General features: G+C 35.6%; 1 protein-coding gene across 6 annotated transcripts; it reads right to left on the reverse strand.

The window, feature by feature from the left end:
• Positions 1-678: 678 nt before the first annotated feature.
• On the reverse strand, positions 679-12,147 carry LOC18440520 (glucose-1-phosphate adenylyltransferase large subunit 1, chloroplastic). 6 transcript variants are annotated; one of them, XM_088851487.1, is made up of 16 exons: positions 11,881-12,147; positions 11,378-11,412; positions 11,153-11,266; positions 10,901-11,074; positions 10,463-10,555; positions 8,881-8,964; positions 8,680-8,735; positions 7,431-7,524; positions 7,205-7,317; positions 5,392-5,464; positions 5,050-5,130; positions 4,516-4,602; positions 3,245-3,349; positions 2,538-2,644; positions 2,086-2,146; positions 679-1,184 (listed from the first exon to the last, which is right to left on the reverse strand). In XM_088851487.1, exons 3-16 carry the CDS (start codon positions 11,249-11,251, stop codon positions 1,083-1,085), a joined length of 1,329 nt encoding a protein of 442 aa, XP_088707613.1. In that variant the 5' UTR covers positions 11,252-11,266; positions 11,378-11,412; positions 11,881-12,147; the 3' UTR covers positions 679-1,082. The 6 variants fall into 6 exon arrangements, 5 of the variants coding, with proteins under 5 accessions (XP_088707613.1, XP_020527008.1, XP_006850725.3 ...); XM_020671349.2 differs by having other exon boundaries at positions 11,378-11,472; XR_016044059.1 differs by lacking the exon at positions 11,378-11,412 and having other exon boundaries at positions 5,392-5,496.
• Positions 12,148-23,030: the final 10,883 nt, after the last annotated feature.

Here is a 23,030-nt window from a genome sequence, read left to right on the forward strand (position 1 = left end):
ATGATTTTGTCCTGCTGATTTGTAGGAAGCAAGACAAGGACGTTGTCTACTGGTTGCTACTAGCTAGCAGAGGTGTAGATCTCCCAGAGACTACCCACATTTACAATTTTGATCTTCCAAGAACGGCAGTCGAGTATCTCCATAGGGCTGGCAGGACAGCTCGCCACCCTTTATCAGATGAGATGTGCACTGTCACTAACGTAATAGCACCAGAGGAGAGATTTGTGTTGCAAAGATATGAAAATGAGTTGATGTTCGAGTGTAAAGAGTTCGTAGTCGATGGAGCACAAGAATGACGTTCTTGTTGACATATGTTTGTGGTATAGACATCTGGGGTTTGATTTGCCCATTGTTGTTGTTACATGCTCTATGTAATAACTTTAGTTGTATGTCATTGGATAATTTATTGAAATGAATTTCTTTTTTTTTTTTTTTTCTGAGCAATATAAGTTTCACTATTAGGTGGACAAAACTAGTTTCCATAACAAATCTGCATTATGGAAAGCATTTGTCCTTTCTGATGCTTTGAGTGCTCATTGTCCCTAAATATGGATATCCTATAGCTTAGTGGCAAGAATGGCCTTTTTTTCAGGCCTATCCTTGTTGAAATGTGTCCATGTAAGACTTTGCAAGCTTTCAGTACTGATCAATCTAGCTATCCTTGTTGAAGCATGTCTATATAAGATCTGCAAGCTTTCAATATGACCAACCGATCCAGTACATATTGGTGCATCAACTATTATAACAAATACATGTAAGGATTGACTGCCGAGGGTGATTTGAACAAGCTCACTGGCTACCTGGGTAGGGCCTACTCCTAGGTAACAAATATCAACTGACATTTTGAAAAAAGAGTGCTCACTTGTCTTGGAAAATCAATAACACATTTACATCCTTAATCAATTGAACCTGTATTAGTAATTCTATTTGGATAGGAATCAAAACATCCACAGATAATTGCAGACTAGGTTATGGTTAATGTCTTCTCGTGCATGTGAGCATCTTGTTGTCACATCATAGTTCAACACACATTGGAAGTTTGCTGCAGTGATAGTGATGACAAAAGAAACAAGGCTCGCTTGTCATATGACAAAGCCATCCTTGATGGTTGAGTTCTTCAAGATGATTGTAATCCCAGATCGAATGTAGAAGCCTTCTGAAGATCTGTCCGCCTCTTGCACACCCTGATTAACATGCATTTAAATCCGCCACACAGAAGATCCCAGTTTTGAGAATTGAGAAAGATAAAGCATCATGAAGACTCGAAAGGAAGTTTAAAGCCATCAAAGACATGTCTCAGCTTTAACTGGAACACTTCAACCTCATAAAAAGAAATGCATGCTTGAACCCCCCCCAAGCATAATCCTCCAGATTACAGATATATTATAACTTATAAGTAAAAGTTCAACTCTAGTCAAATTATTCTTCTTCTTCTTTTGTTTTTTTGGGTTTTGTGGGGTAGATCAGCAGGGAAGAGGCCCCTACCTATTCTCTTTTTTCCCTTTTTAAACTATCCCCTACCAATTCTCATTAATGGAAATAATGGAACAACTCCAGTAAAATTCACCCACTGCATGGTATATCAAGTGTATTGGGCATGCACACATGCATGCACCTCGGAACATACACCACAAATTTAGTTATGAAAAGCAGCTATGGCATGTCAATACTTGAAAAATCACACATTGGGATATGGCCCCTAAAATGCACAGCCCTGTTGGGGACATCCTTATGTATCTCCCAATACTACCGACTCCAAAAAGCTGTATTCATGGTATTCTATCCTGGTATCTGCCGTTACAGAGTTTGAGTTTGGAATTTTTTAATTTCTGGCTCGCATGCATCGTTAAATTGCTTTGCACTTGTACTCAATGCTTTCAGTTAGCTAGCTTTCTGATGCTCTATTTTACCCATTATTGGACCTGGTTAATGGTCCTCCAAATGTGTCTCTTGTTCCTTTGCCATACGGTATAAATAGGCCCTACCATGCAACTACCACTTTTACCTCTTTTGTTTGACACATTTGTGAAACAGATATATACTGAAACGTGGCAGAACAAGAAGTAAAAGAATAAGAATCTATACCTCAGAATTTGAAATAATGATGTTCTTCCCAATTCTTGCATTCTTGTCAATAATACAGTTTCTACAAAAAATTTAGAGAAGAAATTAATAAAATTAGAAGGGCAAGGAGAATAACAAAGGACACGGTTTCTATGTGGCCAGCCTGCATATTGTAGAAATGCAGGCTTGGCAATAAATAAATTTTTTAAAAATAATTTGATCCTAATTTGTAGAGAATATATAATCTTTAACATGGAGATCATGAATATGAAAAAAAAAAAAAAAAAAATTGAAACTAGAAATAATTTTGGTCCGTTGGTTACAATTGTTTTTAGATGAACCACCTATTTGCATCCATCTTTAAGATGGATGCTTTATACCTCTGGACCGCATATTGTAGAACTGTGGTCCAGCCCGCATGAAGCAAATTTCCAATAACAAATGCAGGAAACTTTATTATGCTAGGGCAGTACCTGATTTTTGTGTTCTCCCCAATTCCAACAGGGACTCTCCCTTCAGCCAAAAGTGATGCTACCTCTGCATCAGTTTCATAGTAATCTGCGCCAAGCATGACTGTGTCCTGTACAGGGTATTAGGAATATAGTCAGCTCTTCATGCACTTCCACAAAACAATAAAAACCTTTGGAAAACCAATTGTACCCACCCAAAACAACTAACACTCTGGATTTCCAAAATATCCTAGTAACATTGATAATGTTGTGTTCTAGAGCCTAGCCTAGAATAATGGAGCAGTTTGTTTCAATCCCCGAGTTTTGGGATGGGAAACACACGGCCAATCATTTTCAGAAAAGGAAAAAGAGAAAGATCAGACAGATGGTTTTCATGTGTCCATATCGTGTAATTAACATGGTCACAAAATGTATCCTTGGGATTTAATTGAATAAAAGTTATGCTTGCTCACTAGCAGAGTTTAATTCAATTCATTTTAGGTCAACCGAGGTATAACAGAAACATGAACTCTGGGAGCTTATTTCACACGGAAAGTCAGAACATCTGTGTGTGTGAGCACATGTGCATGTGCTTGCACAAGCATGCATGTAGCTGTATGTGTGTGTGCACATGTACATGCGCTCGCACATGCATATACACACGTGTGTGTGTGTGTGTGTGAGAGAGAGAGAGAGAGAGAGAGGATGCAATAACTAAATACTGCTCGAACCTTTACATGCGCATTATGGTTTATGCGAGACCGTATGCCGACAACTGTATGCTCAATGAGACAGTTGTCTAGGAAACTTCCATGAGACACAATAGAATCAACAATCTGCAAAATGTTAAGAGATAACAATGAGATTGTAATGGAGAGAATTACACGCTAAAATACAGCATGGTACCAGTTTCTAGAGGATAACACTTGATCCATCAGTGAAAGATAGCAAATGAGGTGGCCTACCTCCTTTTTCAGTGCAAGTACCAGAATGCCAATCAATTGGATAAGTTAATATAATTCCACTGATTCCTTGAGAATGGAGAAATTATTTGTAGAACAATAACAGACTTGAATCCTTCCCCCACTAAAAGTTATATGCATGCTTAAGTTTCTAAACAACCAAAATTTTGTGGATAGAATCAACATTTTTACACCTACCAGATGTCACTAACCAGAGCGGGTAAAGAAAGATCTATGAACTAAACATCCAAATACTATGGATACAGAAGTAGTCTACAAATGGAAATGCATTTCTTGGCTTTGAGAAAAGTACTATTATCAAATCAGAGAGGTCAGAATGATATTTCATGGTCCAGTGAGAACGGTTATTACTTATCTAAAATCTCCTAAATTTTTTAGGGGCAGCAGTGTGTCATTGGAAAAACAAAGGCCATCTTGTTAATTGGGAAGTTCATTTTTCAAACATTCAGTTACATGAGAAAAGTACCATCAATGAAAGTTGAAATTTTCATTCTGATTTTGGATAGGTGGAAAGATGGAGATCAGCTTTGCAAATACAAAGTGAAGTTTGGTCAAGACCAAGGGTACATTCATCATTACAGGAAAATTCGAGAAGTGAGAGATCTCAAATAATAGATCAGAGGAGTTTGCATCTTCATATAGTTAAAGAATAATATTAAAAGATGCATTTCATCTAATTGCCAACTTTTTGCACAAGTATTTGTTCATTGCGATTGTATACTATAAGACCATTCACTTTTGGTATTAGGAAATCACAATCACTTTTAGCCATTGGATACGAGGCAGAGCAATCACCGGGAATACGATAGATTGAGGAGTGTCACAACATTCGGGAAATTTTATTTGGATTTTGTGCCTAGTCAATAACACATCCCCAACCACCCGATTTTAATGGTAAAAAATGATTGTGACCTCCTTATATCAAAAGTAAATGGCTTTATTGTACGTATTTCCTTATTTATTATATTGCATAGTAGAATTTATATGCTATATTTTATCATACAGTATATAAAACCAACCTTGCTGTTGTCAACCTTTGTTGGTGGCAAGTTTCGTGGTGATGTGTACATCGGTTTTGTTGCATCATAGAAGCTGAAATTTGGAGGCTGTAGAGTAGAAAAACATACACAGGAGGTAATTACAGAAACAGATGAAGTTATTAATTTTTGCAGGCACAAAAGAGTAAAAACACCGTGAAGCCTACAATCTTGAGCAGATAATCATGATTTTCATTTGTGTAAACAAGAGTTAGAAGTATTGTCTTGCATGCTGAATGTGAATCTGTGGAAATGTGTGTGCGAATTTGTGTCCATAAATATGTGTTTGGATTCATAGATAAGCAGATTTTTATGAGGAAGAAATTGCGAACTCCCAAAGTCTCAAACCTACCACATCACACTTTCTTAGACCATGGAATGTGCCTATGTGTGTGCTCGTGATTGTATGCATAAATAACAAGAAATATCCACTGCAAATAACTAGAACTTTGCATCTCAAATGCCAGCCATAATCTCACACAGTACCATTAGACATTTAAAGACCATTAAACTTACATGTGCAGTAAGGGCAAGATTTGCCTCAAAGAAGGATTTGATGGTTCCAATGTCTTCCCAGTAGTCATTGAATAAAAATGCCTGTAGAAAATATTCCATGCATACAAATCATCTAGGAAAAGTGAAACAAAACTGAAAGGGGGAAAAGCAAATCAACATCCTCAGTGACATACATATAATCATATATCATGGTCCTCTTGTCTATGAGCTAAAGAAAATCATTGATGAATTAGAAACACAAACATTCAACTTTAGTTCTACCACTTAGCTGTCCAAATTTTATGTTGTCTCAAAATCGTTGATATCTGCTATATATGAAACCTTTGATGCAAAGTTGCAAACCTTGATGAAGAACTCTCTTGCTGATGCAGGGATTATTTCTGATCCAAAATCATTTGCTGTAGGAAAACGCCATCTGGTTCCAACAATGATGTATACTTAATGCTCCTGTTTGACATTGATCTCTATATTTTATTGACAGGAAAAGAACATCTATACTTGATAATGTTTTGAGTATCCCTTAGGAAACAGTATTAATAACTCATTCACATACACAATCATACAGAGGAGCGCATAAAGCCACAAAAAAACGGAAGAATTTCCACTTAAAAGTCAGCTGCCTACTTGACTGTGGTAGTTGAACCCAAGAAACATTTTTGTAGAATTACAACTCCTGACCAGTAGAAACTTCAATGACACAATTTTTCATCGTGTCAAAATATGCATTCGTGGATAATATGTTCTAAAAGACAGATCCAGGGGCTACGTGGCGGTGCTATAACCAAATTTCTCTAATGGCATGTTATAGTGGGTGCTCCTATGAACCATATCCTTGCAAGAATATTGTTGGCCTTAAAAGTGGGTTACTAGGGTTCTTGGAAGGGCCTTTCAACACATAAACGTATAAGTTTTCTCTTCTGCAAGAGAAACCCTGAAGGTTGTTTCAGGACAATTTCGTGATACTATTGGGTTTGCAAGGGTTTGCAAGTGCTGCTTTATTCTAAAAGTTGAACTTAAAAATTTTCAATAGTTTTGATTTATAGCAAGCTCAGTTGGGCCGGGCATTTTCTAGAATCTTAATCTGCATATAAGACCAAGAATCTCATTTTCTTTTTCCTATCGTGTCAGCTAGATCATTTTTCTCAATGGAAGGTGACGAGTCCACTACATCTATTTATTTAAGATCAATTTTCTCATATAATCTTAGTTATAGTGATTGACAATATTCAAAGAACATAAATCTTTACAATTCTCCATTACTTTTAACTTGATATCCTATGGAAAACTTATAATCAAATTATGCTGATAAAGCAAGGACCTATAGCAAAAGATGGCCTTCCCACCAGCATGCAACTAAGTCAGATGCAATACCTTATAAGAATTACAAAATTTCGCATTAAACTATGTGTAAGGCTCTGGGCTATTCTTCATCTGTACTCCTCTATTTCAACAATTATGTCTAACCTGCTCCGGAATAGCCTTCGCTTACCGCCTCCAAGAGCAAACTACCATCATCCATCAGCAGCAGTTTCCTAACTGCCAGTTTGATATCTGTTAAAGCTTCTCTAAATTCAGTCTGAAAACAGAAGTACAAAGTATTGCTCATTGCATTGCTGCCAGTGTTACATCTCTTAAGACCTATGACCTAACCAGATATGTAAATCCCAGAACTTTTTCATAATCCACTTTATGCCATGAAACTAGAGATTAGGGAAATTAAAAGAAATAAGACTGATAATTAACAATATGATTTGCAATCAAGGTACACAATTCATAATGGGTTGTCCCAATATTCTCATGTTCCACTTATGCTTTAATGCGTAATGGATGGTATAGGCAAACCTAACATAGCTATAGAAACAGATCCACCCTTGTTTGTCTCCATAGCTAGGATGGAAGGCATCTTGAAAATTAACCAAAGAGGGTAATCGGCACAGTTCAAGTTTAGATATCAGTTTATAATAACAAACATCGAAGATCTGTAGTTCAGAAACACCTCTTTCTTGAAGTCATATATGTACTGTGTCTACTTTCTACGGTTTAACATGATGGCCTTTCTTCTTTAGTAGTGATTCAGCCAAATGACATGGGGCAATCCTATTTGTCTATCATAACAAAGGAGGGCAAATTCTAGCAACAGCTTCATCAGTCGTACCTAAGAAGGTTCAAAAGAATCTCCTTTTTAAAGACATACACACCCATGGAAGCAATGTATGGTTTCTTCTCCGCCTCTTCCTGTGACAACCCCAAAACTGTCGTATCTACTTCCTAAAAGTGAAAAGAAGGAGAAAATATTAAAATTCATCAGAAAATGAGATTTTCAATTCATATTCTAATAGCATCCAATCAGTGAAACATTTCATCGTTAGGATGAGACATACCATAGCCCTTAGTTCATCACCTTTAGGTTTCTCACTGAATGAGAGAACCCTTCCTTTATTATCTATCTTCATCAAACCAAAGTCAGAGGCACGACTGTGAAATGAAAAACAAGGGAACTTCTGATAAGGAAGTGAGGATATTCAACCAAAATGATGCATATCATTCAAGCAACAGCAGTTGTCAGAAACATACAAGCAGAAGTAGGTGAAAGCAAAGAGACCTAAGCCACATTGAAAGAAACAAGTAGGAATCCAGATCACGAACTTTAAAGAGTAGGAGGCCATATGCAAAGCCTAACTTATTCATTTAAGATACTTACCGACTAGAAACATCTCATATGCTCAAAAACAGGGGAATTTGATTTCCCAAGGGTTAGGGCCTGTTTCCGAGTAATATTTATCTTAAAATCATGTCTCAACGATCTAAAGAGCTAATTCTTCTGAAACAAAGTTTCAAAATGACAGAATGAACTTCACTGCAGTCACCAAAGGATGGAAAGGGAAATGCTACATTATTACTGAGACTATCTATTTCCATTCTTCCGAGATCAAACAAATATCCTCATTCCCAAAAAATGTTCCTCAGCTAGGAAAATCTTATCACTAGATATTTCTTAGATAACAAGTGGCACCACTTCATTCTATTTTTGCCATTTTTATCCATATATGATGGGAAACAAACTGTATGTGATATGATTTTCAGTTGCTCTTACCCAAGGAGTGTCAGCATCCTACAAAAGTTCTAAACCTGTAATCCGATTCTAGAGTCAAAGTGGATTGTCCAACCACAGCCCACATGGCATATTTGATGATGCTCCTAACGTAATAAGAATGGCTAAGGAGAACAAAGTGTTGTTAACTTGTAAATGATAAGATTCATGTTCATCTATTGACGTGAAAGACGATCAATATTAAGTATATAGTAGCAAACCAACCCACTAATAGGCTGGCTAATAAGGGGTCCTTTTGAGAGATTTGAAGCATTAGTAAGTGGTGAGGAATATTTTTTGCATACTACTAAGTTCTTGCAGCAGTCTTCTCTAGATTCGCAATGCATACTCCTTCAGTTAATGTCAATTTTATTTAAATCTTGAAAAAAATCTTTTTAAGTAAAAAACCATATTGAACATCCATAGCATAAATTTCCTGATATCATCTATGACACAAAATAGGAAGTGGACTTCTATAATACAAGGGAAGTATTGGCATGCAAAATTTAATAGGCACATATAAAACATTGCTTAGCTACCTGTCATCCATAGGTAGACATGAAATTGTAATGTCAGCACCACTTTTCCTATGGTCCTGCATATGGAGAAACCAATTCAATCAATAAAGATTTAAGAACATAATCACTCCTTGTCAAAGAAAAGTCACAAGCACCCTAAAACTAATTAAGAAGATCTTTCACAAAAGCTGCAAGTAATCTACAAAAAATACAATGCATAACCTGAACAAAATCCATGTAGTCCATACGATATAGATGGTCTCCAGATAGAATAAGTACATCCTCTATCTCCTTTCCTTTGGCATCCTACAAAGAGAAAGCAGTACGATCAGTTTCGATCATTTATGTGATCAGTAACTGATTTTGATGACCAGCAATAGAAAAAAAAAACAAACATAACCATGCCTTTCTGTATCTGAATACAATACGATCAGTTTTGATCATTTATGTGATCAGTAACTGATTTTGATGACCAGCAATAGAAAAAAAAAACAAACATAACCAGGTCTTTCCGTATCTGAATATTGGAGAACCATGTACAAGTGAACGGGATAGAACATGAGAATATCTCCTTTATTTTCACTATAGCAACTAATTTTCTAACATTACGGACCTTTATTTGTCATGAGCTGCCTTGACGCAGATGCTTACCTCTGGGTCATGGTTGGTGCCTGCCTCTACACCACAGTGAAAAAATATCCAGTCACTTATATAGGGTTTGGTTCTAGCATTGTGAAGAGCTCTCTCTATCAACCTCATTTTACAGGTTCAGACATGCTTTCCAGTAAAAGAAAAGGCCAAATGGAAAATGGACTCTTCATTCAGCTCAATGTGTCAAACATTTTGAGGTTGAGAGATCCAACACCCAATGCTTAGAAAGGCTCACCAGAGGTTTAATTTATTGTGCTTTCTCTTAGGATAGCAAAGGTGTTACGTTACCCAATTTATAGACGAGGATGACACTGTTATTGCAAATACGGGGAATCTTTATTTTCAGTCTTTCACAGACATATTATATATATATATATATCATTCATTGCTTTTCGAGGCTTGTAGTGTAATTTTTATTGGTTGTATAGCAATATAATTAGATTTCTCAGACAATTTTCTCATGAATTTGATGATTACTTGTGGCCATCATAATTCTATGTACATAACGTACACATCCTGGTTTAGGTAATTGTGTTTAAGTTCGTGCCAGTTATCAAATGTCACAAAAGCTATAACATAGTGCAAATAGGATAGGAACATTTAGGGTGTGTTTTTTTTGTTTGAACGTTTGGGTAGTGGGAGACCCAAGTTCCACCAAATGGACTCCCACGTTTGTTGCAAGCTCGTGGAAACCACAAGATGGAAGCCGTGGCTTCCACAAGCTTGCAAAAACAACGCCTTTTGACATTGGACGGGGTGGCTTCCGTACTTTTTGGAAGAGGGGGTTTTGGCAAGCCCCTCTTTCATAAACAAACATGCCCCTAAACAAACGAAAAAATAACACAAATATTCATTTAAATTTTTTAAGCATTTATAATAGTACGCATTAAATAAACAAGAAAGTCCTCTAAAGTCAGGCATAAGAACAAGCCATACAGGCAAAAACAAAATTGTTGCCGTGGGACATAGTCATAGATTCTGGCGTTTCTTAACATATTTCAAAGTCTTCTTGTGTATCTGAATAAGTGCTATAAGCAATTCCAATTGGATGCACTAAAAATTTATTTTGTATCAATATTAAACAAAGAAGTGGTTAAAGATCTACAACAAGTGAATAGTAAGGAAAATTCCAGACAGAAGTAATATAAAATACCTCAAAAAGCCAGTGAAACTGTCGAACAGCATCTGCGGTGCCCTGAAACCATTTCATCCCTGCTTCACCTGGTGTCTGAGTAGCTGCCAAGGCCTTGCATCGCAAAAATGCAACCATTTTGTTAGGTAACCAACTCAAATAGTTCACTCTATCACGGGCAAATTCGACGATCGCGCATATTAACAAAGCGAACAAATGCGCACCAGGACAAGCACCAGCTCATGTCCTTTAGAAAAGAAAATAATTCATTGTGTTTTAGTTTATAAACTGAGGGGTCTTGTTCATGACACCAGAAAATAAGATCCCCCTTGCACGAGCATGATGATAGTACAGAAATAAATATTCATCCTAAATCTCTCTACCTGATACATTGTAACATTGAACTGAAACAATAAAATGAGATTTAATTTAAGATCAATGAGTACAGTACATGCATACCTCCACAAAACCATCTCCGAAATTGACACCATTTCCAAAGTTGTAAGCCCTCGAAAGGTGTCTATTAAGGGATGCAGAGTTGAATTGCGTGAGAATGTAAATTTTATTGATGCCGCTGTTTATGCAGCTGCTCATGGGCACATCAATCAGCCTGTATGCACCTCCAATTGGCACCTGCAATAGGAACGAATGAGAGAGATGGTAATTGGGGAGAGAGAGGGGGGGGGGGGGGGGGGGGGGGAGAGTAGTTACCGCAGGCTTGGCCCTCCTCTTGGTGAGGGGGAATAGGCGGGTACCAGCACCACCACCGAGTATGACAGCAACCACGCTACGTGGATTCCTTTTCTCCATTTCAATATCCCGAAACTGTTACAGGAGCACGTTGAAACACAGAGAGTTAGTTTATGGCCTTTCATACCCACGTCTTGCTTCAAATGCATGGAATCTGTGTCTCTCTGTTGCATGTACTATACTGACTTTGGCTCCATCTTCTACAACGCCCTTTTCTTTTCCTTCAAATATTGGCATGCAAAGTATAAGCTCCAAACAGGCCAAGATTCCCTGCATCTAACCTACAAAGAGAGCTCGGTTTGGACATCGTTTTGAATATTTGAAAGTCGCCTTTTTTACTTTTTTTTTTTTTTTTTTTTTTGAATTAAGGGGGTCGGTTAACAAAAGAATTTGGTATAAGGTGGTCACAATTAAATTTGACCTGTAAAATTAAATGGCTGCATTTATTCCTTAATCTTCAAATAAAAAATTTCTCAAACTCTATCAAGCTGTCATATTTCCTATCAAATGATAGTAAACAATTATGACTTCGGTGTATCAAGCGCAAATGATCTCATTGCATACAATATCTTATCGGAACATATATAAAAAAATTTTCATTTATAAAACGTGAAAGCCATCGAAGGCGCTTTTCTTTTCTATCACGGACCAAGCTAGTGTGGTATGGGAGAGGAATTAATTAATTGTACCTTTGTCTCGGTTATAGTATGGGTGGTAAGGGACATACGGAGCGCATCCAAGCGTGTCCGCTTCAATCCCATCCCCTTGTGCAGATGTTGAAGTTGCTTCCCCATCACTTCACCCACACCAAACTTCAAACCCTCTAACTTCTTCTCCGACCCTGCATTTTTGCAGAACCCATCGCCCCTCAAGAATGCAACATGGTTGTATATTAGAGCCATCGCCTTCAGCTTTTCCTTTCAATCAACAACAATGCAACCCATAACCCTGCTACTCACTTCGTATATGCGAATAAGAGGAGAAGGTTTGTGTAATGAAAATGGTGAGCACACACAACCATCCAAGCTGAGTTTCTCACTTTGAATTCCCGCCTCTCGTGGTCTGGCCACGTTATCCAAATTCTAGCCCACCATTCACATCCAACATCCCCTGTTTTTTTTGTTCTTTTATTACGTGTGGATGGAACCAATCCATGACCCAATTTTATTTGAAAATATATATATCAACCCGACTGACCGTTAGTCTTTTGGAATATTCGAATAGTTTTTAGGGCATCATAACATTCAAAAAATAGTTAGCCTTTGGAATATCCCAGTAATTCTTAGGGCATCAAAACATTCTTGTTGTATTTGTTCGGGGCACTTCGTATTTCACATGAGGCACCCTTAGCTCATTATCGTGTCACTTGAAGAAAAGTATCATATCTTAATAGAGATAAACAATTTAATAATTCAAGTCAAGATGATTGATGTAAAGGTTTTTCAATACTTGAATCGCAATTTTCGATGAGTTTTGAAATGAGGATTTACTTATTTTGATAGGTTTACAGCTCTGTCAAACCATTTTCCAATAGTTAATATCTTATGAGTTTTTTTTTATAAACGTTTCTTCTATTTATCACAAGAGTGTAGGTCTTTGGTTCAAACTGACACTATTTGCTTTAACCAAAATTAAGCGACTAAATTTTATAGTGCACCAAAAGTTTCAAAAGATAAAGGAAAAAAGTTTATATAAGGTTGAAGCCCTAAAAAATCAAACCATGACGCACCTCAAAAACTCATTAGAAAAGATTTTTTCAATACCAAAAAACTTCAAATCTGATCTTCTTGACCTTGAGATACATAAACGTAAAAAACAAAAAAAATTGGACTTCAAGTCTTGGAAATAGTATATCTTGTAATTCATTATTTAGACTTTCAATTTTCAAGATTTTCAAGTATTCATAGATTTGTTTGAACTACACTATTTTTAAAGCTTTAAATTTTATAATTAGAGATGAAAATAAATTTTCAGGTCATCATAAAAATTTTCGATACTGAATCAACATATTTCGACACTATTTGACCTTACATTGTTAGAAAATCCATACGATCTAACCGCTAACCGTCTGTTTAGATCTTAAGTTTTGGGCGGTTTTGGTAATCGATTGGTATTTAAAAAATAAAAATAAAAAAGATGTATATAAATTCTTAAAAATAATGAATTTGGTTTGTAATGCATTTTTAAAAATTCTTTACATTACGGTAAAGATTAAAAAAAAATTTATCATTAATACTCACTTTAATTCAAAATTTGATTCATTAAAATCTATTTTTTTCATTAATTTTCAACTTCATTTGAACGTGTTTGGTTTTAATTATTCTTTATATGTTTTTCATATTTTAGTTTTTTTTTTAATATCTTTTATATTTTTTCAACACTTTTTTGACCGCCCGGGACTTGCTCAATTAGAACGGTTGAATTGGCCGGTTTATCGATTAGGCCAATTAAACCACTTCCGGGCCATTTCCGGTTTATTGTTGAGTTCAATTTTATGAACACTACATTTTACTTTGATTGTTTAGAACGGACCCAAATCTAAAATGGTTGTTTCATGAAAATAAGAGCCGTGATATCGTCCTGTTGACCCCAACCGTTTCGGGAAAGAAGTTAAAAAATGTTACTTACATATAAAAATTATCATCTCTTAGCATAAAAATGGCAACCATGAAGCAATAATGATTCCCAATTTTTATACGTAAAATAAGGGAAATTTATCTAAGGGATTGTATACAATGAGACTGTTTACTTTTGGGATAAGAATGTCGCAATTATTTATAACCAATGTGAAATCTAATAATTTGGGTATGTCACAAAGCTTGAGATAAATTCTTTTAAATATTGAGCTTGGTCAATGGAATAAATGCGGCTACCCAATTTCATATTCAACGGTCAAGATTAATTGTGACCACCTTGTACAAAAGGTAAATGGTCTCATTGTATACTGTTCCTTTATCTATACGCCTACAGGAGATGAACTATTTAGCATTCGACTCAAGTTTTTTAACTAATTTTAAAATGCCCATCAAGATCTATTATCATGAGGTGGAATAGGTGTGAATGGGTCAATGTTAGAATATTTTGATAAATTCCCTATAAAAAAATAATAAAAAATAGATAACATATGCTTTCCAGTTTTCCACCCTTTCATTGTTTAAAGTATGATAATGAATGAGAGATGGGGGATATGGTCTAAGAATGACCTTAAACTCTCCACCTTTAGTTATGGACGACTTGACTAGGCACTTACAAGATGAGGTATTGTGGTACATGTTATTCGCATATGACATAGTTTTGATTGATAAGATCCGAAACGATGTCAACACAAAATTAGAACTTTGGAGGGATGCTCTAGAATCCAAAGATTTTAAAAATTAGTCAGACTAAGACATCATATAGGGAGTACAAGTTTAGTAATAATAGGAGTAGAGACAATGAAGTAGTTAACATTGATAGCCAGGAAGTACAAAAAAACCGCACTTTCGATATCTTGGGTCGATAATCCAGGAAAATAGAGATATCGAGGAAGATGTCGCAGACATAATTAAAGCCGGGTGGGCAAAATGGAGATGTGCAATTGAAATTTTATATGATCGCCGCATACCAATGAGGCTAAATGACAAGTTTTGTAGGACAGCATGAGATCAGTTTTGCTTTATAGGGCGGAATGTTGGGCAAACATAAAACAATATACCCATAGAATGAGTGTAGTGGAGATGAGGATGTTGAGATGAAGGAATAGTAAGACAAAAAGGGATATAATTCAAAATGAACCAGTTCAAGATAATTTAGGCGTGACACCAATAGGCAATAAAATGAGAGAGAGTAAACTTAGGTAGGCTGGCCATGTGCTGTTCTAACCAAGTACAACACCTGTTAGGAGATGCGGGTTAGTTCAAGTAGAATGATTGAAAAGGGTAAAAGGTACGGCCAAAAGAATGTGGTTAGAAGTAGTCTGAAAAGATACGGGGACTTATAGCCTTACTGAGGATATGACCTTTAATAGAGTGGAATGGAGAACCAGGATTCATGTAACTATTCCCACTTAATTAGAAAATGGCTAAAATGATGATGATGATGAAGGAGAGATGGAAAAATCTCCTGAAAATAAAAGAGGGAAATAGTGGAAAGTAATAACCAGTGAAAATGGATAAAATTACGATGACAAACCATAGCTATCAAGATCGGATCAGACTGACTAGTCCAATAAAAAACAATGACTGGGTTTGGTGAAAACCAACCAGTCTGGGTTGAATAACTGGTTTTAACTATTAGGTTTTCTCAAACAATGGTGGGGCAATGATTTTTTATTACTTTTAAACTATTTCTCCTATTTGTTTATATATATTTAAAATACAGTCTAATGAATTCAATCGTAATTGAATTGATTTTAACTAAACCTAACCCCTCAATATTTCAATGGCCAGTCCAATCTGGATACCACTTTGAGAAACAAGAAAAAAAAAAAAAAAAAACCATTGTGGCACTCAATCAATCTTATAAAATCATTAGAAATCCAAAAAGATTGTAGTTATAAAAAAGGAAAAAGTTCATATAAGGTTGACACCTTAAAATATAGAATTAAGGTGCACCTCAAAAATCCCTCAAAAAGACTTATTTTGATGTTGGAAAAAATCTAGTTGATTATTTGGATATCGAGATATATGGATTTGGAGAAGTTTTGGTGTTTAGCTTGTACTTACAAAATTGGACCCAAACATGGGTGGATGCCCAAAAACTACCTTAATTGATGATAATTACAATTTAATTGAATTAAAAAATTTCTAAAATTGGGTGCAAAAGGATTGTTTTGCCCCTGCCTAACAGTGTGTGAAATTCCAAAACAGTCCTTGTTGCTGCCCTAGAATTCTCTTCTGTAGATGATCTGGGGTTGCTCTGGTGCCCGTTTGACAGAACAATGATTGTTATCTTATAGGGATCGGCATGACGATCGATTTGATACCAACTTTGAGCCGTGTTTTTAAGCCATGATCATGCGACTCAAAATTTGGATGAATCTTGCAAACTTCGGATCGATAGTGTGCTTGTTTCTTAATTCTAATATTAAATTTTACAGCATATTTGGACCATTCATTTTTTAAGATTTTCATGTGTTTATAAAGGAAAAAGTTTATATAAGGATGCTACCTTATAATGTAGAACAACGGATGCCCCTAAAAAATCTATCGGAAAGGTAGTTTTAATCTTGAAAAACCCTTTGATTGATCATCACGACATCGAGATGCATGACTATAAAAAATAAAAAGATTTTAAGTCTCAGAAATAGTGCATTTTACAACATATTATATGCACCGTCCATTTTCAAGATTTTTATATGTTTATAGATCTACTTGATTTTAACCATTTTTTAATTTTAAAATTTTATTATTAAATATAAAAATAGATTTTGAGATAATCCTAAGAATATTTTACATCAAAATTATATACCATGATTAAATTTGAAGGTGCACCTTACATCTACACCTACGGATGCATCCGTATGCAAACTGCACCCGTTTATAAATGTGCTTGATTTGAAACAAAATTTAAAATTTTATAATTATTAATTAAAATAATTCTCACACTATCTTAAGAATTTTCAATACCAAATTACATCTTATGACAAAATTTTCAACACCAGATTACATCTAATGACAAAGTTTGAAGGGAAAATTACGTACATATCCATTATAGTTTACGTTATTACGGTTACACCAAATAGTTTCAGTTATTATAGAAGTGTCCGTTTTTATCTTCCATGACGCCATTTTTAAAAAAGACAAGTTTGCCCTTTTCGGATGTTTAACATCCGAATTTATGAGATTTTCAGATGTTAAACATCCAAAATTAGACGCAACTGGAACAATGTTTTTTCCTATTTTCGGATGTTCAACATCCCAATTTTTGGTATTTTCGAATGTTGAACATCCGAAAATCGTGCGAATGTAAATTTTAACGTCGGTCAGTATGTTTTCTGCGTATTTGAACATTAGTTCAGTATTCTTGATCTGTGAGTTCTTTTGTGTGCCTATTTGATATCTCATTTTTAAAGATTAGTAAATAGTTCATAGATTTTGATTTTCAACCGTGTACGTCTTTGACATACAATATTTCTTGGATTTTGAAGCCATTTCACAGAGTGAGGGTATGTGGGTCGTTGTTCTATATTTAGATTGCCACCTGTTTTATATTTAGATTGCTCCTGTTTTATATTTAGAAGTACATGTATATGTATTGAGACTAATATGTTGTCTATTTATTGTATTTTAAGATAAACAATAAATTAGAATTGATGAGAAGAGTTATCAATTAAATGAATGGCATCTAACAGAAGAGCAAGTTCAAAAGTAAATGTGTATGGGTTGAGTGCGCTATCTATTATTCCGTGAGGCCGAATTGATCATCTTTTGGTCTCAGTTAATGCAGAGAGGTAGCGTTCTACGACCAAGACATTCCATTACAACATTCATATTGGTGAGATGACACTAACGTTTTTTAATATATATGAGATATTAAGACTGGCTGTGGATGGCGGGCCAGTTACATGCCGTCCTATCAGTGACATGCGACAGTATATATAAGACAATTTGAGTATAGTCTCTAATGGCAACATAACAAGCCCGAGGCATACATGGTTGAAGGCGAATTTTAGGGAATTTCCACTTGATGCAATCCCTGTTCAAGTTTATAAATATACTCGAGCATATCTGTTCTTTCTCACCAGTATCACTATATTCGATGATGCATCAGTTTCAACAGTGCCAACAAAGTACCTGCAGTTTTTTGAAGATATTGAGGGAGCCAACGAATATGCTTGGGGTGCTGCAGCAGCCCTTGCATTCCTTTATCACTCATTTGGAAAACCTTGTACTTTCAACCGAAGACATTTTAGTGGTTTAGCCACTCTCATGCATGAAACTTTTTTTTTTGGTATATGACATAAGCGTAATAATTTAGACTGCTTTCCTAAAATATTTAATATTTATCATATCTTAATTTATTGCAGTGCTGGTCGTATGAGCATATTATGCATATGAGACCCATATCGCATAGTATCTCTCGAAATATGCATAGGGCCAAAAGATGGGAGCCACCGAAGAAATATCATGGCAAACCACATAACCTAATGCCTCCCTTCATACAAGAATTTGATAACCTCCAACCTAAGGAGGTTAGTGTATAATTTGATATTGATTACTTTCAAATATATTTAAGTATTGTAATTATTTTTATTGACTGATTGCATATCATATAACATGTAATATTGAATCCTTATTTCAAGCCTGATGAGGTCATTTCAGATGATAGATAGCAGGCATATGAAACTGCAATGTGCATAACAACGCTCATATTTGACGATATTACCGAGCCGTTCATGCCAGGTCGAGTACGCCGGCAATTTGGAACTAAACAAAGCATTCCTAGAAATCCCTTGGTTATTGGTAAGAGGGCTAGCAGACAAGGTGGACATCGAGATTGGCGAACTGTGAATGCAGACAAATTCCAAGACTGGAAAACTCGTCATGACCGCATGATGCCTGAAATTGAAGAAGATACTAACAATGGGTTGCCCTCAAAAGAGTACAGGGCTTGGTACAACCTAGTGTCCCATCTTCTAGTACATAATGTCGCTAACCTACCCAAAGACATATTGCGATCTCATAACCAAGAAGAAGAAGATGTAGTTCCTGCTCATGAACCACAATATATAATGAGACCTCGAAGTTATGAAGACCAGTTTGTAAGTTTATATTGACCTACAAATTTTTATATTGTTGTACTTACTTATTAGTTCCATAAAATTATTTAAATTTATTAATTAGGTAATCTTGTTTGTGCAGTTCAGGCATCTACATTCATGTTAGCAGAAGCACTTACTATTGGACAGAAGTGGAATCCTGAAGTGTATAATCGCATTAACAACGCGTTTGAAACATTGTCTAAGTTTGTGCCTGAGGATATGGATGACATAGAAGCCCTGATGGCAAATTTATAACGTGAATATTATGACGAAGGTGTACCTGACGAGGCCGAACATGATGGAGTGGGTGAAAGTAGTTGGGCTGTAAAAGACCTAGCTCCATCCACACAACCAGCAGTTGAGGAATGCAAAAGATATAACACATGAAAGAAACAGTATCAGCCTAAGAGAAGACGACCAGTGTAATGGGGTCTTGACCCTTGTAATTTTGTTCATTTTGAGCGATGTAATGTATTGGTCATTTTTGACCCGCCCAATTTTTTTAATGAATTTTGTTGAGTACAATTTGATTAAGTCTTTCTACTTTCTTACTTGCGAAGTTCAAATGATATTATATGAGGTGCCTATGTTGTAATAATGTTTAAAGATAGAAACAGTAACAATGTTTAACGTGCCAAAGTTGTAAAATATGAATTAGTGGCTATTGGTTGAGTCACTAATTTACGTATTGGTTCAAAATTAATGTCCATCCTAGTGATGGTCCTACCTAGTTCTCACTAAAATTTGCTACTAACTTAATCTCTCTGTTACTTGCTTAAGTCTAGAGTCGATGATTTAAAAAGGTATGTTTAAGTGACCAGTGAGACCAAACTGAGACCAATTGATACTTCACATGTATTAGTGACTAGTGACATTGAGACCAAAACTTCATAATGAGCATTGAGACCAACTGATCCTTCACATGTCAGTGACATTTGTGAAGTTTTCAGATGTTGGACATCCGAAACTAATTTCGGATGTCCAACATCCAAAATTATAACATTTTCGGATGTACAACATCCGAAAATGTCAAGTTTTTGGATGTTGGACATCCGAAATTATAAATGTTTTTGGATGTTGTACATCCGAATTCAGATGTTGAACATCCAAAATTATTTTCGGATGTACAACATCCGAAAACTTGATATTTAGTAGCATGTGATCACTTATAAGTCACTGCTTTATCAACTTATTAGTAGCATGTGAACTATCAATTATGCTATTAATATCAATCAATTATGCAATTAACTCAAATTGTGAAATTATGAAGATAATGCACAATTGCAATTCTAGTAGTCGTGTTGCTATGAATGCTCCGGATTCTCATCTATATGCAGCTTTTTTATTTTTGAATGAAGCCTTTACAAATTAACATGGCCTATTTGCAATCTAAAATAGCTTTCAATATGGGCTCCAAAGTCTCCATTTCACCATTTCGGTTCTCTGCATGTCCTCCTATTCTGCGCCACATCGTTTGCACTTCAAAGGCCTGTTGATCGAATGTTCTATCTCGGATATTCTTCTTTGCTTTTTTGACCTATCGGGAAGACGTATAGTCCTTGGTGGCAATGCTGTCCAGTTGTAAATATCTGTCAACTCAATATCATCCGGGAGAGGCACAAAGGGAGTTTCAAATGCCCTTTTAAAGTTTTCCACTGTGAAATACCTAAGACAGTACACAGTGGGATCCAAATGCATATGGTTAATGGCTATAATGACATGGGCACATAGAATGCCATTGAGTTGTCATTTTTTACACTTGCATGTCCAATGTGTTAAATCGACAACGTACTTCTTCCCGAGATAGTGGATCTCAAACTGCGTGTCTATGGTGGATATAACTGTGTGAAAAAATTGAGCCTTCATCTTTCGCATGTCAAGTAATTCTTGGACTAGCATGCCACTCAAAGTATTACCTAACTCCCTCTTCTCTTCAAACCTGGTCATCAACTGTACCCTTATTTCTTCACACATTGTAATGATCGGTTTCTCTCGAGCAGATAAAATCCAAGCATTGAAAGACTCGATCATGCTTGAGGTAAGATGACTGTATCTAGACCCTGAAAAATAGGCAGCTGCCTAAAATTTAGGGGGAATATTCTTAATATACTCATATGCTTCTGGTTCGGCACACTGTATATCAAACATTATTTTTTAAAACCCACCAATGGACGGGCAGCCTTCAAAATAACATAACAATACTTCAGTATTTGCTGACTTCTTCATAAAGCCCTTGAAGGTCTCTCCATATGTCGCATATAGAATGATTCAAAACATGTGGGAAAGCATTTTTCTATTGTTTCTGGCATGCTTTTATGTCGATCTGATATAATGGTTAAGGCAGGTATATTAGGATACCCATTCATTAGCTCACTCAATATACTTAAGAATCAATACCAATTCTGGTAGTTCACTTTCTCAACCACTGTAAATGTCAATGGGAAGAGCTCATTATTTGCATCTATGACACACAATAATATGCCTTGATACTTTCTTTTAGGAATGTCTCATCAATATCAATTAGTGTCCTGCATCCATTAACAAAACCCATAATGCATGGACGATAAGCAATAAATAGTCGTTTGAACCGATCTTCATCTATGGTTACGAACTTCAGTTATCGGGTTGGTTCTTCGGATGTTCTCAATATACAAGGGGAGGACATGATATTGTTATTTATGTGATCCATCTATCATATCTCCAGCAACCTCTTTTCCCCGCCAAGCTTGCATGTAGGAAAGCTTGACCCCGTGATCACGTTGAACATCATTTACACTGTCTTTTGCTTTAATTTTTAGTTGGTCAAGAAGGCGGCCTTTAATCTTTTTTGCCACCCAATCACTACGAGCTAGTGGCTGATGGACCCTCCTCGTTTGACCACTACATGTGTGCTCCTTAATAATAGACTTCACTTTAAAGTATGCGGTACTGCCAACTCGTAAGCACCGCACTTGCCATGTGCATCCCTCTGCCTTGCAACTTGCCCACACCCGTCTTAATTCACTTTTGTCAAACTTTAGAACAAAATTGTTGTGGATTGTAAAATCAACTAGATGATGCTGACATTCATTAACATTTTCAAAAAATTGCCCAACATTTAATTGAACCTCGTTACCAACTCCTATACATGGACTCTCTAGTGGTTCAATATCCTCCATATCACGCTCTGGTACGAGCTCAGAGTTGGGCGCCACTTGAATGTTTCGATTTTGCTCAGGTAAAACGTTACGTCGACTGTTAACAAAAGATAGAGTGTAAGATGAAGCAACAATTTATACACATATAAGATTAAAATAAAGCAATCTATAGATGAAAAAATAAATTGTAGATATACCTATTCTTTGAAGATGGGTCCTTAGCAATAGATTCATGTTGTGGCTCCATTGTAGTGGCAATATAACAATTCTAAAAAATTTCCCTCCCAACATAAAAGATACATCTATATCATCACTTATATAAATCAAATCAAGCCCACTAGATAGACTTGTGTTGTGGTACATAATAGCCAATTTGCTTGGATCACACTTGGTTAAATTTTCAAAATGACTTTTTAGTCCTCCAAAGAACTATTCCCATTATACTTGGTCACCTTCAATTTTCCTTATTTATAAATAACACGTCCGTCATCTGCATTCATCTCAAATGACCCCCCATATCGGAATACCAGTTGCACTTCCTCGGTAGCTATCGCCAATACTACTGTATTAAATGAATAGCAAAATTTTTGTTACAAAAAATCAATACAAAGAAATTACCAAAAATTGGGATATTTCTAACTACTTTAGGGTTCATAAAATCTGAGTATTACATAATAGATTGAAATAGTGTACTACTAAAATTGTGACTAATAAATATTAAAAAAAAAACAACAAATACTCACATAAACATAAAATAAACAACAAATTTTAATACAAATAAACAAGTTTAACAATTATTTAGCCAAAACAAGAAATACAATGTATCAACATTATACAAACAACAAATAATTATATAAAATAAACCACTTCATCAATATAAAACAAATTTCATTTATTAATAAAAAATGCACAACAAATATTAATAACAAAAATATAATATCCTATAAAATAACTGATAATA

The sequence above is a fragment of the Amborella trichopoda genome, chromosome 1 (assembly GCF_054954075.1).
Source record: "Amborella trichopoda isolate Santa Cruz 75 chromosome 1, AtrichopodaSantaCruz75HAP2 v2.0, whole genome shotgun sequence".
Lineage (NCBI taxonomy): Eukaryota > Viridiplantae > Streptophyta > Magnoliopsida > Amborellales > Amborellaceae > Amborella > Amborella trichopoda.

Bases quoted from the DNA above. Each gene is read 5' to 3' on its own strand.
- LOC18440520 (XM_006850662.4), bottom strand. From the start codon at position 12,093: ATGGCTCTAATATACAACCATGTTGCATTCTTGAGGGGCGATGGGTTC. The intron at 7,525-8,679 runs GTAGCTAAGCAA...TTCATTTCACAG, and splicing joins TGTCTACCTATGGATGACAG to TCGTGCCTCTGACTTTGGTT. The intron at 1,185-2,085 runs GTATAGATTCTT...CATGTTAATCAG, and splicing joins TCATTATTTCAAATTCTGAG to GGTGTGCAAGAGGCGGACAG.